The sequence below is a fragment of the Eretmochelys imbricata genome, chromosome 6 (genome assembly GCF_965152235.1).
Source record: "Eretmochelys imbricata isolate rEreImb1 chromosome 6, rEreImb1.hap1, whole genome shotgun sequence".
NCBI classification, from domain to species: Eukaryota; Metazoa; Chordata; order Testudines; family Cheloniidae; genus Eretmochelys; species Eretmochelys imbricata.
Genome location: NC_135577.1, coordinates 59,192,583 through 59,211,939, shown reverse-complemented (window position 1 = coordinate 59,211,939; position 19,357 = coordinate 59,192,583). Strand labels below are relative to the sequence as shown.

At 50.2% G+C, this 19,357-nt stretch overlaps 1 protein-coding gene across 5 annotated transcripts in view; it reads right to left on the bottom strand.

The window, feature by feature from the left end:
• LARGE2 (LARGE xylosyl- and glucuronyltransferase 2) overlaps window positions 1–19,357 on the bottom strand; it is an 81,639-nt gene that overhangs the window by 49,429 nt on the left and 12,853 nt on the right. For all 5 annotated transcript variants that reach the window (XR_013346343.1, XR_013346342.1, XM_077818591.1 and 2 more), the window contains exon 3: window positions 1,267–1,447. Coding sequence is in view for 3 of the 5 variants with exons in the window: in XM_077818591.1 (XP_077674717.1) it covers window positions 1,267–1,366 (100 nt within the window). In the remaining 2 variants the exon portion in view is untranslated. The remainder of the gene's footprint in view (window positions 1–1,266; window positions 1,448–19,357) is intronic.

Sequence of the window (19,357 nt, the reverse complement as noted above, 5' to 3'; positions counted from 1 at the left end):
TGACCATGGAAAGGGGGAGGGAGAAGAGATAACAGTTGGCCATGCATGGGGAGAGAGCACCCCAAAGTCACAGCGAGTGTAGGGCATGGGGAGGGAGGGGGATTAACATGGGAGTGGCACTGGTGGCTGAAGACAGCCATTTGTGAAGAAAGAATGCCCCAAATCCCCACAGAGGCATGTGCATAGCTGCCTTCCTCTAGGCTCCAGACACCTATCTCCCACCTAAGCCCCTTACTATTCACAAACCAGGCACTGGGCCACCTGCATCACATGCACAGCCCAATCCAGTGGAGGTTCAGAGGCTGCCTAACTCCAATCAACAGCTTGCGTGGGGTGGACAATATTCTGATGTGCATCTCCCTCAATCTCTGCTATTGAAGTTATTCCACTTCAATTAAACATTAATTGGGCCAGAGAGAGTGAGAATCACTTTATATCTCACTGGTTAGAGCATTCAGCCGAGAAGTGGCAGATCCCTGACCAAATCCCTTCTCCTCTTCAGACAGAGCAGGGTTTTGAACCAGGGGTCTCCCACATTCCAGATGAGCACCCAACCAGGTTATGAGGGAGCACCTCCACCGCTCCCTCCCCCTCGCTGTTTTAAGTGGAATTAGGTAGCCTCTGAGCAGGCCTATCGGATCCGGCCCCACACACCAGTGAGGCACAGGAGCACCTATCTTCCCCTGGTTTGGATTGCTAGCTGAGACAGGACCTCCCTGCAGCCCACAGAGATAAGTGCCTGGGCTGGGAGGTTGGAGCTTAGTGCACCTCTCTCATCAGCATCTCCCACTGATTAGCTGAGGTGGCTCCCAGCCTAGCATACTGGCTTTTGTGGATCCCATTGCGAGGCACCCAGCTCTCCCCAGTCCTTGCATAGGGAGCCTAGGCGCCTAGCCCAAGCTTTGTAGATCACAGTGTTGTTCCTGTGATTTTCTACAAATCTAGAAGTTAAGCACCTGTGATGCTCAGCCTTGCAACCTTTTTGGATCCCAGCCCCTATGTCCATCTCTAAGCCCCTCTCCTAGCTACATCTCCACCCATAATGCTTTATATACAGTAATGTACTTGTCCACAAGCCCCCCCAGAGACAAGGCAGGGGCATCACCCCATGTTACAGCAGATGAGGAAATTGAGGCAGAGGGACTGGGCCCACAACGAGTTAGTGGCAGAACCAGAAGAAGCCAAGAGCCCTGGCTGGCAGCTGTCTGCTGTCGCTCATTCCCCTGTCCTGGGCAGTACCTCAACCCAGAGCCAGGCCACACTCACATTCTGAACTGCCCACAAAGACACAGAGCCACGAGAGAAGGATCACCAGTGTTACAGTGGCGAGCAGCAGCTTCAGCTTTCCACGCCAGGAGCGCAGCATGGTGGGCAGGCAGGGCGAGGGCTGGAAGCAGTGAGGATCACGTGGGCAGGTTCAGCCTAGCTGGCCCCAGCATCCTAGAGCCTGCAATGGAGGAGAAGCACATGGAAGTGACAGAGCCAAGGCACAAGCCTGCAGGGCTCTGCCCAACTCAGTCCAACATCTGAGCACAGAGGATGGCACTAGCTCAGAGTCTCTGGGTGAAGCAGTTGTGTAACCACGATGGCAGCTCAGCTCCAGCAGAGCTCTCCCAGGCATGCTGAGAGGGCACCCTTCGCCCCACTCAGGGATTACTGTGAAGCTGACTTGGGGAGTCTGGAGACGCTGCCTCCTGTACCCACTGATGAAGGCTCCAGCATTGCTGGCTTTACCCCTTGTTACTGTTCAGTGCAGCACCCTGCCTGGTCCCGGATTATTATTAGACTGTGGCTGTCACTGCAGGAGCTGAGTGAGTACCAATTACTAAGCAGAAACCCAAAGATGCTACCCCAAAGCTGTCAACAATCTGACCTAGCTAAGGAGAAGCCAGCCTGCAGACCACATCCAGCTCCAGCTCCCAGCACCCCATGAATGCACCTCAACAAATTTTCAACCTCTTGGCGCCCAAGCAGTTCATCAGGATCGTCAGCCCCATGGCACACAGTGTGGAAGGCACTCACCCAGGCACAGGCAGTGAGTTGCTGGCCAAGTTGAGATCTGACTCCTGACCCGGTGCCCTCTTCTAATCACTAGGCTATGCTCCCTCCTCTTCCTCAGGCTGCTCAGCACTCTGATGGCAGTTCAAAGCAGAGGACCCTCCCCTGGAAATACTCTGCCACATGCTCCCACGAGTTTGACCTGGGGGCCCCCAGCTAGGATGAACCGCTCCTACAGGGCACAGGGAGAGGGATCTCAGACCCCCAGGCCAACTTAGAGATTGACAGGTAACATTCCACAGCTTGAAATCCCTCCAGACACAGAATGGCCCAGTGTCCATGCTGTGCTGGAGAGGCCTCCAGGGACCCTCCAGGAAACAAGGGGGAGCCCCTGAAACTCTGGAGAGAAGCTGTCAGTGGACACGTGTAGAGCAGGCTGGTCCCAACACCTGGCATCAGAATTCCAGGGACCCAAGCTGGGAGTCTGCCAGGGAAGAGGGGGTGCACTGCCTTACAGAACCCCACTCCGGTGGGCACCTGGAATGCCACAAATTGGGCTACTACATGGGGACACCAGTGAGAATCCACTCACCCTAACAACCTTGCAAAGCCAGTAAGGAGGTGGCCTGAGAAAGGTGTGCAGGGAGAGGTGGGATGATGTCTTACACCCCTTGTGTCACTCCTCTTGGCCACAGCTGTCACTGGAAAGTGGCTAGATCTGACCAGAGAGAAACTGCCTCCCAGCTTTGCAGTCACACAGACTGGTCTCTACAGAAAGCGGTAAAGCAATGCCCTACTGCTGAGGCACTTCCAGCGACTGCACCTCAGTAATCTCAGTAGGCAGCACAGAGACCTAAACCTGTGGCTCCCACAGGATCCCAGGCCCAAGGCTTGGCCTCCAGCCAGCTGTTGAGCACAAGATGGTGTTCAGTAAGTTGCTCTCATAGAGCTCTGAGCCACTGCCAGGTCACCTGATGTTTAATTAAACCTGCCCTTGAGTTAAAGAACAAATTGCCCCTCCCCCACTCCGTCTGGAGGGGCCAGAACTGTTCCCGAGATACCGGACTCAAGGACAAAGCACCCGAGGCCACACTGCCCTGGGATCCTTACCCAAGCAGAGAGAAGCAAAACTCAGCACTCTGGCTCCCTTCCCAACCTCCTCCATCCAGCTGACCTGCTCCTGAGGAACAAAACCATGACAATCCCTGCGTTGGCTCCCAGCTGGCCACATAGGGACTGGACTCACAGCCAGACGCCTCCCTCCTCCCCTTGCTGGCTGTGGATGATTACCTGCTCTAACAAAGTTTGGCATTATACGGAGTAAAGATCGTGACTGCTTGACTGGGAGTCACAGGCCAAGTGCTCCTACCTTAAAGGGACATGCAGCCCCTTTACGTTCCTGAGCCAGAGAAGGCTTGTCCAAGCCCAGGGAGCTGTGTTCCACAGGCCCAAGCAGTGGATCCAGCTTCAGTTCCCTGAGGGTCCTGTCCCCAGGGCTAGAAATCCTGTGGGGAGCAGCCTGTTCAGCCCTTGTGGGGAAGAGAGCAGAGCCCTTGACAGCTCACTGCACCACCCAGACAGCTTCTCACTGCGCTGCCATGATCCAAAGGGAGCCCCTGGCCTCGTGCACAGAGAAACTCAGGGCTGCACTGTGGGGAGAGGAGGTAGGTGATGCAGAGAAATGTTCTCTGGGGACTAGAGTGAAATGAATTGGGGGAGGGGGGCATCACATTCATCACATCAACCCTCTGCAGAGGTGACCACAGCACACTTTAACCCCCAGCGTCTTCCCCCTGGTCAGTGAGCTGCATTTACCTTAGTGCCAGGGCAGAGGCACAGATAAACAGACACTCGCTAGGTCAAAATGCGACGGTGACCCACCTTACAACAGCTTCAAGCCAGGGGGAAACCAGAAGTTTGGAGAAAGCTCCACCCACTTGAGAGAGCAAAATGGGGCACCACGCTCAGTATACTGTGCAAATCACAATACATCTGGCCCATCCCTTTTTCAGTGCTTTGCTCAACAGTGGAACAGCTGACAATGGTGAGTTAAATGGTCATTGTTGGGTTTCAGAGTTAACAGCCCCTTGAGTTCACGCCTCCCAGAGCTATTGTTTCGGGCTGTCTGAAGTCTTAAGCAAATGTCACGGCATCAGTTACACTCAAGTCATGTTTTTAATGTTACCTTTGCAACTGGAAGTGCTACAGACAGTTGCTGCACGCCAGCCCTGCCCAAGCCCTCAGGGGAGTCATAGTTAGAAATAAAAGATTGGCCATGTATTGCATCAAACTACCCTGCCTCCCCAGTAGCACTGGCATCACTACAGAGGTATTACTCAAGAAGCAAATCAGTCATGAGAAACATAGGAATGAGAGAGTTAGTCAAGAGAAGAAAAAAAAAAAAAAAAAAATGGAGAAAAGCCAAGAGACATCCCCACTTCAGGAGAGAGGGCTGACACATCAAAAGGAGCCAAACAATGAAAATTCAGCTGCTAGCAGGGAGACCATAAAAGAGGGAATTTCCTCCCCCCAACACACACTCCCCGCCTCCACCAGTGATCTTCTGGCAGCACATGCCTCCCTCCCCCTCCTGCCTCTGACCCATGACTGGCAGGTATTAGAAGGAGGCAGAGATTCTCATGTGACTCTCCCACCTCTCCCCCCCCTTTTAGCTCCCGACTGTTCGCTCAGCTAATCTCCAAGCCTTGCTGCCTCCAATGATGCATGCTTCATTCTTCAGACTTGTGGGACAGTTACCTACTAGATGGGGCCTCTGCTTAGGCTCAAGGGCCACAGGTCAAACGTCATGACAAACACCACAGCTACCTGTGGCTGGTTCCTCTTCTTCCCCTCATTTCCCTGCACTGAAACGTCAACGCTCATTACTCCTCCCAACATTTTCCCTACAGAACCCAGGGACCAAGTTCTCCTCTGCCTTGCACTTTGTGTGGTCATTGACACCTGTGCGATGGCTGCCTAAGATCCCAGCCTCCTCCAGCATAAAAGCTTCCAGCTCTGGACACTCCCCAGAGAGGCATGGAGCTGCTGCCGAGGATGCTCCTCTCATCCAAGAAGAGGAAAGGAGAGCAGCAAAGAGACAGTTGTTCACTCCATGAAGGAGAACAGGTTCAGCCCCCCAGTTCCTCACAGCACCAAGGGGCAGAGACCTTTTGCTTTTAGAATAGACATTTCAATTCCAGAGCAAAGATGAAATATGCAAGAAAGGCTCAGATCCCACAGGCCTGGCAAGCCCCCCCGCCATACTCCCGTCTGGGTCCTGCCCACACAAGCCCAAGCTGACCCCCCACCCCCAATTAGGGTGGCCCAACCAGACCCTCTCACAGGCCCAGCCCACTTTTCATCTCTGTCTTTGCTGGCAAATAACTGAGAACTGATCCCTGCCCTCTCTACACAACATCTGGAGACCATTCAAACAATAGCCTCCCTCCTGCCAGTCGACTAAATGGGCCTGGATTGGGAACTTCCTTCCTATTCAAAGACCCAAGCCTATTGATGTGCAGATGCTTCATGAAGTGAGCTGTAGCTCACGAAAGCTCATGCTCAAATAAATTGGTTAGTCTCTAAGGTGCCACAAGTCCTCCTTTTCTTTTTGCGAATACAGACTAACACGGCTGTTACTCTGAAACCTGTCAGATGAGCCTTTAGTTCCTGTGGGGCAGGGAGCAGGGGGCTGTTTTCCTTCCTTCCACTGGACAGCGATGGGCACCCAGCGACACAGCCCAAACAATTAAACCCAACGGATAGCAGGTGATCAGTGTGAAGGCTGAAGGCCTTTCCTGCAGGTCGCCCGTTCCTCCAGGCATTGGGGAGGCAATCACATATCCACTAGGCACAAGCACATGCAATGAGGAGCTTTCCACAGAACCACTTGGAGCACGGCGACTTGGCTGCAGCGAGTCTGCCTCAAGGGTAGCCAACATCTTGGTGGCTTCTCCAGCCAATTCCCAGCCAATGGGAGCTGCAGGAAGCAGTGGCCAGCATGTCCCTGCGGCCTGTGCTGCTTCCTGCAGCTCCCATTGGATTGCAACGGCAAACTGCAACCAGCCTGTGGACGGTCAATGTAAATACTGTCTTGCGTCCCGCCAGTGGATTACCCTGACAGGCCATGTGCAGCCTGCAGGCTGTCCACCACTGCTCTAGGTTCTCCTCCAAGGACATCAGACTCTGCCTTGCCAACGACTGTGCAAGAAGCCCAAGGGCTGAATCTATTGGGCATATAATAAAGCAGATTGCAGATGTCCTCATGTGTAGCCCACAGAGACTAGGCTCCCCAGAGTGCCCTGCAGCCAACCACTCAGAGTAAGAGGGTGCATCGCATGCTCAGACCTGTAGTTTCTAGGAGGCTGCACCCTCAGAACACAGAGAGGGACACCAGCTGCACTGCAGATCTCTGAGGGCCTCGTCTGGCCTTATTGTGTCTTTTGCTCTCTACGTAACACAATATGAAAGAACTACACAGGCACAATAGAGATCGAATAACCATATTCTGTGGTGTATTAACAAGAGTGTCACCATGTAACACACAGGAGGTAACTGTCCTGCTCTACTTGGTGCTGGTGAGGCCGCAGCTGGAGTGCTGTGTCCAGCTCTGGGTGCCACATTTTTCCTGTGGACAAATCAGAGGCAGCCCATTGTAGAACAACAAAAATGATGAAAAGTTTAGAAAACCTGACTATGAGGAAAGGTTAAATAAAGTGGGTATGTGGGGGAGGTGAAACTGATAGTCTTCAAATATGTTAAGAAGTGTTGCTAAGAGAGCTGAAGTAAATTGTTCCTCATGTCCACTGAGGGTAGGGCAAGAAGTAACGGGCTTAATCTGCAGCAAGAGAAATTTAGCTTAGATAATTAGGGGGGAAATTTAACCATGGGGTAGCTAAGGTCTGGACTAGACTTCTAAGGGAGGTTGTGGAACCCTCATCATTGGAAGTTTTTAAGAACAGGTTGGACAAACACTGGTCAGGGATAGTCTATATCTATTTGGCAGGGGGCTGGACTAGAATCACTAGATGACCTCTTGAGCTCCATTCCAGCCCTACATTCCTAGGATTCTGTGTTTACACACACACACACATATATATCCAAGGATGTGAAACACAGGAGACAGTGAGGACCACTAGAGGGCTCACAAACTATTTAAAGATATACAACCTAATTCCTACATACTACAGGTCTGTGGGCTGCCCTTTGGTCACCTTTACTGTGTTCTGTTCCAATGCCATGATTTTCCCTTCCTTCTCTTTTGTCTGGCCTGGGACCAGGGGGATGCTTCACCCAAGCTCCATTGTGTTAGGCACCGGATGGCAGATCAGTGCTCACCAAGTTTAATGGTCAGTGACAGCAAGCAGGCAGATGCAGACTATGTGGCTGTGTCCTTAACAGTCTGATAAATGGGGCTGTTCAAAGAAACAAATTTAGTCCCAGTTGGGATTAACAGTTTGGCAAGTGTACCAGAAAGGCACAGTGGAGACTGGTGGCAGAGGAGAAAGAGCTATGAGACACCCAGGGGATAAGGCCAAGTGGGAGGCTGGCCAGACTAAGGAGAGAAGCTTTACCTACTACCAGCAGGACAGTGGGGTGGGAGGAGGTATTGTTTCATATTCTCTGTGTATATATAAAGTCTGCTGCAGTTTCCACGGTATGCATCCGATGAAGTGAGCTGTAGCTCACGAAAGCTCATGCTCAAATAAATTGGTTAGTCTCTAAGGTGCCACAAGTACTCCTTTTCTCTTTGCATTCCCATTCAGTGATCTCCAGCTGGCTGTCTCCACCGTGAAGGTGAAATGGGAGGTGGGGTGGGGAAGGGAGTCTGCTAGAGAGAGACCCTGGGGACAGACAGCACAGGGTCCAACCACGTAGCATGGCAAAGAAGAGTCCTGCAACTTCTCTTCCAAGTTACCCTTCTAGCCAGAAATGTTCCCGGCTCACACAGCTCCCTCCACAGGCAACCACTATCACTCCATCGCCTCCACTAATTCCCTCCCCCGACGCCATGCCATGCCCCATTCTCCATTCGCTCTCACACTCTCTCCCCCCCAACCCCCATCATCACAGCACCATCGCCTCCCCCCACAGAGCCCCCCACACACCCCTGCTGCAGCTCCCCACTGGCACAGATCTCCTTACCTGGCTTTCCCCTCTCGTCATCCCAAAGCGGCTCCCAGCCTAGCGTGCAGTCTGGGGCTGCTGCGGCTCCTTTCTGGGGCTTCCTTTCCCACTCCTCTCTTTCAGACCAGCCACTCCCCCCCGGTTCCTGCAGCCCAGGCTCTCCCGCCCTAATGGGGGCGGGAAGAGAGCAAACCAAGCAAGAGATTAAGTTCACTTTCTGCTTCACGAGCCCTGCTGCGCACCCGGACTTGCCCAAAGGTAGTTCTCTGCCTTCCAAGCCCCACCCACCGCCTTGACTCAAACGTCTCCTCCCTCTCCGCGGGGGGAGCGGGCAGGGAAAAATCACCCCCCCAAACACCTGGCTGGAGCAAATGTTTGCAGAGGAGAAGGCTGGGACAGCCCCGAAGATCCAATGAGCGGGGAGCGCAGCCCACCGGGGCCGGGCCAGGTTTTCTGAGACGGCACCGCTTGCGAGGAGTCCCGCTGGCGCGCTGATCGGCGCCCGGGCCAGGCTGCACCAGGCTCCCTCGTGCTTGGAAAGGCAGAGCGGGCTAGTGGCTAGAGCAGGGGACTGGGGGCATCAGGCTGCCTAAGCTCTGTTCCCAGCTCTGTCGCTGTTACCTCCATTTCCCCTTCCGCGCTATAGGGCTCGTGTTACCCACCTCTCATGGGAAGGGGGAGGTTCATTAAATGAGCATTTACAAAGGGCTTCGAGACCCTCAGCTGGAAGGGGCACAGGGGAACCCCTGTAACGCAGCTGAGCCAGGCAGAGGAGCACCTGCAGTGCCTCAGGGGAGGGCTGAGCTCCGGTGTGGAGCATGGGGAGACAGGGAGGACGGGGGAAGAGGGTGCAGGGCAGAGTCTTCAGCTCCCGTAGAGCCTCCAGTTCTATAGTCTAAATTGAATGGGCAAAAAGCAGCACGCCCCAAACACCCCTACGAAGGCAGAATAGCTCCCGGAGAGCCCAGGAATACAGTGGGGAAACCTGCCACACAAAACTGCATGGGGAACATGAAGTGATCAGGGTTTTCCTGGTGCAGCAGAGGAAAGAGGGGCCCAGCTGAATAGCCCAGGCTTGGAACAGAATGCTAGCTATGCGGAGGCTGCCTGTACCTGCAACTTCTCTCCCGCTCCGCCTCAAGGGTTACAGAAAGAAAGGCAGGCTTGCATCTCTCTCCAGGATGCACGAACACTACCTGCCCCTCTCCCCACTTTGCATTTCAGAAGAGCAGCTGGGAGGATGCACAGGGTGTGGTAGGAAGGGGAGTGACAGTCAAAGTAAATTGCCACCCACCCCCAAAAGTAAGAGGCACTAGTAAAACCATAGCCAGCAAGCACAGACCTGCCAGCCAGAAAGATATAATCTCCAAGTGCAATGCATACCTCCTGGGCTGGGCCTCCACATGTGCACAGACACTGCCCCAGGAAAGACATTTACCTCCAGCCCAACCGGCTCTTTCTTGTCCTTATGAAATCCCCATTCAAACATGCAATTGCTCCTTAATAGCTTCTTTATGTGCAGCCTATTCCTGGGCACGAGGGAGGGGGCTAGGGCTGTCCTACCCCCACATCATAGATGAGCTGCTGCATCTTTCTGGGCTGAGAAAGGAGCAGCACTCTACCTTGCAGACACCAGCAGGGCCTCTTTCCTTGCTGCAGGTCTTCAGTGACATATGGGGGCACAGGGCACATTAGCTACTGATTAGAGCAGAGAGCCTGAAGTCTTTGCCATATAGGTTCCTACGTTGCACTCATCACCACAGTATCTGAGCACCTTCCAGTAGTGCATTAAGTGCTATGCGGAGCATGAGCCTGTCATGTGTAGTTTGTTCTTTCATCCTATCCTTGGGGGAGATGCATCTATAATGGAGTGTTTTGTTTTGGAAGGGTTTTATTTTCTTTACTACCCCTGTTGTTCTGTATTTATGTTAGAGAAGGCAAGGTCAACAAAATGCACCTTGAATTTGGAGCAAAAGGGGGTGAGGTTTGTGATGGTCTCTAGTTCCTGTGGGAGTTCATTCCAGTCTCAAACTGGTCTCCAGCTGAGCATTACCCTCACCATAAAGCGGAGTCAGACTATCTCGGCTCCCCCCCACCTTTGAGAAGGAAGTGTTATCTAGAGGTTAAAACATGGACAAGTGAGTTGCCTGTCTGGGCTTTTAGCCCCCTCCCTGGAATAGTGGTCGGAATAGTGGTCAGAATAGGGCTCTGAGATTCAGGACTCCTGGCTCTGCCACTGGCCCAGTTTGGGTCCCAGGGTGAGCTACTTCACCTCTGGATACCAGTTTACTCACACACAACTACCTATAATAGCCAGGGGGGTTGTGAAGTTTCCATATTTAATATGTGTGAGGGTCTTTGAGATCCTCCCATGGAAAGAGACACCACAGAAGGTCCCCCGCTCACTCCCGCTCCTTTCAATTGAGAGAGAGCACAACTCCCACCCCACCTCCCAGCACCTCTGCACCAGTTGGTGAGCTAGGATGCCTATATGAGAGACCTCTGCCTTGACCGAGCAGCTTGTATGGGCTGACTAGGGCAGCTCAGCCCAGAAGCCCCTATTGGCTACCTATATTGGAACCTCCCCATCTCATTGGCTAGGGGGGCCAGAGGACTAGTTACTCCCTAGCATTAGCTATGGCAGTATCCATCCCATACCAGCAAAGCTCCTGCCTTCAGCCTCCAGAGCTTAGGTAGCAGGTGCAAAACCAGGACAGCAAGCCTTGAGTCATCACTGGTCAGTCTGCATGTGAGAAGCTCACTGCCCAGCAGAAAAGAAGGACAACAGGGATTGCAAGCAGGGGAAAAGGACAGCAGGGATTGCAAGCAGAGCAAGAGTCCAGCTGAAAAACTGGGATGGGGCAAAGTTACCCTCCCTCCTTCACTACACTCATTCAGCCTCATGAGTCCTGGCTTCCAGCTGAGTGAACATGGCTTCTTCCAGAGTTCAGTAGAGTGCTCCAAGCACTAGTCTGGGTAGGCAAGTTCTGCCATTAGGTCAGACAGAGGACTCTGTCCCTTCCCCGACCCATCCACACACAGTCCACTTGGCCTTGTAGAATACTGAACTCCTGCCCTTAGTGAGCAAGGGACCCAACTCCACTCCCAGGCCTGTAAGGGCCTTTCTTTTGACTCAGTCCTATAACAAAAGAACCAGAGCTCCCCTGCTGCTGGCATTAACCAGCTGGAAGAAACTGCTCTAGGGCAGATGGAATTTACAGCTGTGTGATGGAAGATTGCCTGGGGCATAATCAGAGCTGGGGCATTTTATGACATTTGTAGCTCTGCAGCTGAGATAACAATCAGGGAGATCACAGCTCCAGCTGCAGGTGTGTGAACTGGACAGGAAGCAATTGCCAGGGCCTCACAGGAGCAGCAGCAGTGAATGAACAGCAGGAGTAGGAAAGGATTCTGGGAAAGGTGAGAAATAGGTATTGCCCACTGCTGGAGCCAGTCTGGCTGACCCTGAAATAAAAATGCTTATGTCTCTGCCTGCACGCACCTGGTACACTCAGGCCTCCACATGCAGGCTCCCACAGGGGCCTTTGCGCACATGAAGGTACATGCATGAGGGCACATGTGCCACAGATGGGTTCATGCATGCTGGTATCTACACACACCAATTGCTGTATTCTTCTGGCTGTCTTTATGCTTCCCTCACCATTTTAGCAGGGCTCCCTCCCCCCTTCCCTCTCCAGCCAAATGTTCCTCGCTGGCTCCCTTGCTCTGTGCAGACACATGCTGCCAGTGGTAAGATGAGAGGTTTCCCACTAATGCCTTTCTCCGCCACCCATCTCTATTAGAAGGGTGCAGAGCAATGAGTGCTGCTTATAGCGAGGTGTTGTTCTGGTTTTCCCAGAGCACAGAACTCTGCTCACCACAGGAGCCATCTATATTACTCTTCTGCAGCTCCCCAGCCCAGCAATCTCCTCATTCTTTGGTTAACAACTGATTCATTCCTGCTGCTTTCTTTAAAGTCACCCCCTGCCTGCTTGAACAGTTCTGGTACTGGCTGCTCCCAGGAAGAGCCTTTTCCCTTCCCCTAGCCTAAGGGCTTACCTTTGCATGAGCAGCTCAGCCCATGCAGGGCCATTACAATAGGACCCATTCAGGGCCCCAGCCTGGCTGCCCTTTCCCTATTCAGACTATTGTCAGGTGAACAATTAGTTTATGGAATGCGGGTGGAGGGAATTTCTTCCTTGATTTGTGCCATTTCCCCCCCAAAGGTGCATGCCAGGGTGTTGTACAAGAGCACAGCAAGAGGACTATATTTGGTCTCCTCAATAAGAATCTCATACACAAAGTGGCAGCACCATACTAGGATTTGAGGTCACTTCCTTATAACAAATCTATCCAAAAACGATTAAAGAAGCCGTTCAGTTAGTAACAAGACCATCCTAGCTCCTAGGTTCAATGTTTTTCCCCAGCAGCTCTCCTGAGGCTACTGCTAATCCCTTACCTCCCATCATAACACACAGCTGGACACTACACAGGAGGGGTATGTGTCAGAACTTCCTCAACATGTCTGCAGCTGCAGGTGGTAACAGCAGCCATTAAGGGAACCAGCAAAGGAGATTGAGGGCTTGAGACATCTCCTCCTCTAACCATTACAACATAAAAAAAAAAGGGGGGTGGAGGGAAGCGTCTTGCTCATTTTCTACTATTAGAAATGTTAAATCTGTTCTTCCCTGTCAGTGGCAGACTGTCAGGAGGTGGGGCTGTCTTAGACTCTTCATAGCGTTAGCCATCTCCCATTCATTGAAAGCAGTAGGGTGGCAGGATGTGTTTAACATTTTAGAGAAAGTGAATCTCTCTCCGTTGTTGGAATTAGGTGTGTGTTATCAATAGGTTTGGACAGCAATGGTGTGTTACCTATGTATGCAACACATGCACTAGATGCCACAGAATTCATTAAAAACCCATGGCCCAACTGGCATCCCACAGGTCAGATCCAGTCATTGGGTGATTCCATCCAGCCCCCCCCCCACACATTGTAGAACAAAATTGCATCCTCTGCATAGTGTGACCTCACACACATTGTACGTGTGAGGTCCTGCTGCATGGAGGATGCCCTTTTGTGGAATGTCACTAAAATGGTTGTGCCACTTAAGGCATTCAAGTGTAGAACTGAATTATCCATGACAGAACAGACTGAATGGTGTGATGTCTTCGTCAGGATGGAAAGTTTAGTGCAAAACTTATTTGCTAAAAATTGTTGCATGCCTTATTAAAAATGTCCCAGCCTGCCACGGTTTGACAGCCACACAAAAATCTTTTCCCTGGGAGGTGTCCAGCATTTACTGCCTTGCCTCATGGGATATCACACTAGTTTTGGAGAGTGGAAGGCCTAAATTGCTAAGGCAAGAACCCCATGCAGGGGGAAGTGGAGGGAGGGAGAAGGTCTGCAATTTTTTAAATTCCTCCCTGGCTTCTTTCTCCACCAAAATTTTAAATAAATTTTTAAAAGGCCCCATTAGTTTTTTCCCTTTTACGGGTTACCTTTAAATCTCATCACACCACCACAGTGACAGAGGTAACCTAGGGATCATTTCACACACTGCTGAAATGCAAACACCTCTGGGAGAGAGTAGGACAGCAGCTGAAAACTATACAGCAGTTCAGAGGAGCAAAGGAAGTGAGGAAGAACAAAAGTGAAACTGCAGAAGGAATTTACAGAGGGAGAATGGAATTCAGCCAGGAAAGCAGAATTAACACCCCTACGCTCAGGATTACTGTCCCCTGGTTTTATGACAAGTGGGACCTTTACCAGGTGGTAGGATCTTGCTTCAACATCTCATCAGAAAGATAGCAACCTCTGGCAGAATAGCCAATGTATTCCAGTCATAGAACAGTGCTCCAGAATATGAGTCTTCATAAAAAAAAAAAATAGTCTGATCTCTCTGGCTGCAAAGAAACCCCTGAAAAGTTTAATGTAATGTAACTGATGCAGTGATGTTTTCCTGAACCTGCAGACAGCCTGCATCACATTTTTCTTAGTCATGCCCATGTGTCAAACCCCTCTCCAGCCAGTTGGCTCATTATTACACACAGTTCTAAGGCTCCAGCACCTAAGTACACATTCCATAAATTAATAGAAAATAACACATCCTCTATTCTCAGACAGAATTATAGTGCTCAGATAAGGAAGAGGGACAGATTTCCCCACACACTCATGTTGTATAGCAGCTTGCTTCATAAGTCTATGGAGTACAGATATTAGAATCTAGTCATCAGCAATGCTGAGAGAGATTTTCCCTCTAAATGTCAGTGTCACAGCTATGCCATGTCTGAGTTAATGCTTTCCCTCTTTTCTCTGACAGGACACACCCCCTGATGGGACACACTGAACAGCCCTACCTGTACCTGCAGTCCAGCAAGAGAGGGGAAAAGGAAGAGTCCCCTGGCTGATGGAACACACACCCCATCCACATCTGCCTCACCTATGGAGAAACTAGGAGTATTCACCCAATTTCACCCTTCAGACAGACTGGTTTGTGGGGATACATTGGCAGCAAGAAACGATGTGCTGGGCTGAACTCAAGTGCAACAACCTGGACAGCAGGAACATAAAATCAGCTTCCTCCCATGCCACAGAAGAAGCCAGCAGCACAAAGACATGCATCAGACACCGGTTGACACCAGCCCTTCCTGTCAGAGCAGTCCCGTAGCAGCAGCTGCTCCTTGGCTGGTCTCCAGGCACCTTGTGGCAGTTTCACACACACAGTTCAGCAGGGATCCTTTCTGGCGTGGTAAATGATACACCTGGGATAATTTAGTCTGATAACAAGCCATATCTGAGCAGACCTTGAAAGAGCCTGTGTGTCACACTTGTCAGAGCCCAAGGCCAGGTCTACACCAGAGACTTTTGCTAGTATAGCAATGTCAGTTAGGGGTGTGATTTTTTGGTGACATTTCTGCAGCAAAAGCCCTAGTGTGTCACAGTTATACCAGCAAAAAAGGGCTTTTAGAGGTGTAGGTTTTTCGCTTGCTGGACCAGCGTACCAGCAAAAGCACTTTTTGGTGGTATAAGCTGCATGAACACTTTTGCCAGTATAGCTCCACCAGCAGTCCCTCCTAGTACAGACCTGGCCTACATGAGATCTCCGAACACCAGCACCAACATCCAGCTCCTCCATGGGCTTAAGCAAGAAAGTGTTGAGCCCTCTCCCTCCCTGCTGTCTGGAGCTCAGAAACCAGCATTGCTCCCCACCTGCCTTGGGCAACTGACTAATAGTAAACAGCCACTTTGCAGAGCAGGAGAAGGACTGCACAACACAGGTATCATCCTTCACCAAGGCACTGCTAGAGAAGGCACTCCAGCAATGAGGGACACAACAACAGCACCAGGCTGGAGAAGGGAGAACCAATTCGATGCAAAGGCAAGGTACCTATCTTCTGGAGCCACCAGGACACCTGGTGTTGGGATGCTGCCAAATTGGTGCGGCCATACTGAATGAATGGTGTGAGCATAACTTGAAATGACAAACGTGGCTGATTGGCTGTAGAGGATCCTGGGAGCAGGTTCCCTTTAAGCAGAAGCAAATTTGATAAAGAACTGGCAAAGTCTGCATGTATGATCGATATTGAACCTATTGGTATGCAAATATGGGCCCACGCAAAAGTAAATATCACATGTATAAAGTTCCAGCCCGGAGCACAGGTCGACCTGGTTATAGTGACCTTACAGCAGGACCGTCACGCAGAGAGATAGAGCAAATGATTGCTGAGTGAATAAACGTGGGGTGATCTTCGTTCAGTACCACCCTCCCAGCCCGTTGTAAAATACTAATCAGGTAAAAATTAGTAATGACACGCCCACTGGGCATGCTTTTAAGACATGTGACTCCTTTGAGGAAAAAGTATAAGAATCAAGCAAAGTAAATTACTATGGTTGGGACTCCTTAATTAAGGATTGAAGAAACAACACTGCTAGACAGAGTAGCCAAAACTCAGCTCCGCGGGCTCAAGTAGGACTATGAACCAGAGAGGTCTCAAGGCAATCAAGGCCTTGCCTCAAGGGAAGCCAAGACAGACCAGAGGGCTGAGAAAAACAGACCAGGAAGAAAGAAGCCATCTATAAAATTGGTAACCACCTTCTCTGTTTGGCAAGCAGGAACTGTGTGAGGCTTGTACAGGGCCTGTTTGTGTATATTTGTGAAAGAGACACTCGTTAGGAGGAATGCATAGCTCTTAATGTCTAACGTAGGAATGATGTGCTTAATTAACCCTTTACCACTTGTGTAATTCCTTCTCAATAAACAGCTGTGTATTGAAGATAATTACTGTGGACCTTTTCCACTGGTATGACAGTAATCTGCACCATTGGGAGCCAGTAAACATCCATTTCGGGGTAGTAGCACCCCCTGTTGTCAACGTTTGGTAGCAGAGGATGGTTGTGTTTAAGTGAAAAGGTCTTTAAAATGAATCAAACTGTGTATGATCTGGTTGCCAGTTAAGAGCTTGGTATCTTGAATCATTGGTGTTAACCGACTAATTTGAATATTGTTCTGAATCAGTTCTGACATTAATTATAGCTCGGGGGCCAGATTTGGTTACAGTATGAAGAGAGGGAAATATACTGGTGAGGGGGTTTGTATTGGTCGTTCCTGGAGTCGATGTTTTGCAAACGCAGACAGGGAAGGGTCATCATACCGGGGGAGAAGGGGGATGCCCTGAAGCCCCTGGGTATGGTTGAGAGGTGCTTACTGAGACAGGCATGTGAAGATCTTGGCTCTGATCCATGGTTGCCTAACACTGTTCCTGTCCCAGACAAGGAAGGGTGTTTGGATGAAATGCTGTTAAAGTATCAGACATGTGGCACTCCTAGTCCTAAAAAGGAACAAATGACAATGTTTGGACAGCATTTGGAGAAATGCTGATGTTTGGATTATGTATCAGGCTGTGAATAAGTTTGCAGAGGAACATGAGATTTGAAAACAAGAGAAGGAAAGTTTGCAACAGGAGCTGAAGAAGCTGAGATTACAAAAAGAGGGGATGAAAAGAGATTTGCAAAACACAAAATGTACCTAATGTCCAGCAGATGGTTGCTTTAACTTAAACTTGTCAGGAATTGGAATGTGATATGGATGCACAAATGCAGGAAAAACAGAAATATAAATTGGAGGCAAAACGATATAAAGGAGCTGTGTCAGTTTTAACTGAACAAGCTACAAAGCCACCTGGAAAAGAGAATCATAAGAAATACACTGAAGTGACTAATAAACTGGAGTCTGCTTTGGTGGCTAGGAAAACTATTTGTAGCATGGCTTTCCATCATAATCCCTCAAATGAGGCGGCTTGGGAAAATGTTGTGAAGGAGTGGCAGAGGGCAAAAGCACAAGACAAGGAGGAGCAATCTGTAAAGCCAAGTGTCACTCCACCTCCATATGAGTGTGTGAAAGAGGAAAAGAATGGCAAAAGGGTGTGTGTCATTACGGTCTGGCAAAAAGCATGGGAGTGAAGCAGCAAGTCAGCCTATATACCATAACATTGATATACCCATAAGGCGTCCACAAGAGATTAAAAACAGAGATATAGAGCTAAATACAAAACTGATGGTACAATGGTGAAGGATCAAGAAGGGAGCTTGGTGTTCAAATTCCTGGATGAAGAGGATGAGCCTGTTGAATCAGAAGACGAAGCGGAAAGACAGCCAGGGTTGGTGGTTCAAATACCTAAATCCCCAGGCTATGTATTGGAAGAGACAACTCGCCCATTAACTGACAGTGAAAAGTAGGCATTAGCTAAGCAACTAGGTCCCTTGACTCAAAAAACGTGTCTGACTTGTTTAATGGGATACACTGTTAGAAAACTCTTGGATTTAGGAGACCTAAAGGGAGCTGGTAATAACTTGTGGTGGCCCTCGGAAGGGGAAGGGCCCTATGGAAGAGTCATTAGGTAATGTTACAAATTTCCCAGCCAATCACCTGTTCCCAGAAGTCCAACATCTTCCCTCCTATTCATTACAGTGAGAAGCAGGTTACAAATATACCTGAGAGATCCCAAAGGATCTCACAGCTCTTCACACAACTCTATTGAAATGTAGCTATTTCTGGAGCAGAAGAACACAGGTGGACAACATCTGGCACCACATTGTAGGCCAGAAGGGAGTTTGGCCAAGGACACTGGGGCAAACAAATCCAACTCTTACAGAAATGCCCTGGGATGTTTCATGCTTCCGCACAGTTCACGGGGTCTCTGCTTTCAAGGCCCCATCTGAACACCACACATACAGCAAAGCATGTGAAGCCAGGTTAGCTACAGTGACAAGGATACAAGACTGATCTGAACCATCTGAGATGTGAACTGCTGCTTCCAGCCCATCCAAGACTTTGAAAGCCTACGCTGAAGCCAGGAATCCATCCCATTCAGTGGATTACAACTCTTGCAAGCAGGCAACTATGGGTACCTCTGATCCAGGCCTGCATCTGCTGCATCCAGACCTGCTCAACTGTAAGGCGTGAAAGTTTATAAACTGTCACAATCTCAAATAACAAATGTTGACAAGGAAAGGTGCAAAAGTGAGACAAAGACTGAATTAGTCCAAACAAAAGGGCCTATTGATATAACTCAAGGACTGTGTTAAGATCATGCTTCGTAAACCAAAAAAAAGTGTGGAACCATAAACCAGTGCACCAAAAATCAGTGTGTTGAATACTAGGCCTAACTGGTGAGCAAAATAATGAGGGGATGGGCTAGTTGGTCCATCACATCCCTTCTGGAGTTCTCGAAGAAAGAAACTTTGGGGAGAAAAATTGGCTACTGGAACAAGCTTCACCATCATGGCTGCCGCTGCCATCCTCACTGTCTCTTGGGACCCTGGGCCTTTGTCATCCTAATCCTGAGGGACATCCTGACCAGGCAGAGCCAAAAAGGGAGCCAAACGGCATTAGGGTTGCCAACCCTCCAGGAATTAAAGATTATGTCATGTGATGAAAGATCCGACAACATTTCCACCTCCACCAGCTCTGGCTGAATCCCAACCCCCACATGGGATGTGAGACGTCTCCCCTTACCACCTCCCTCTGTGTCCTTTTCCTTCCCTATCTTATTTCTTCTCTTTCCTATCTCTCCACTTCTCTCTAGTGAGAGTGTAGCCTAGCCAGCCAAGACTGCATATTTTGCAACACTGCTGTAGGCCTGTGATCTGAAAGAGGCAGCTAAAAGCAATGCCCTGCAGCATCTGGGCCCTGAACAGAACTACACCAGGTTTAGGGATACAGAGCCACAAGCA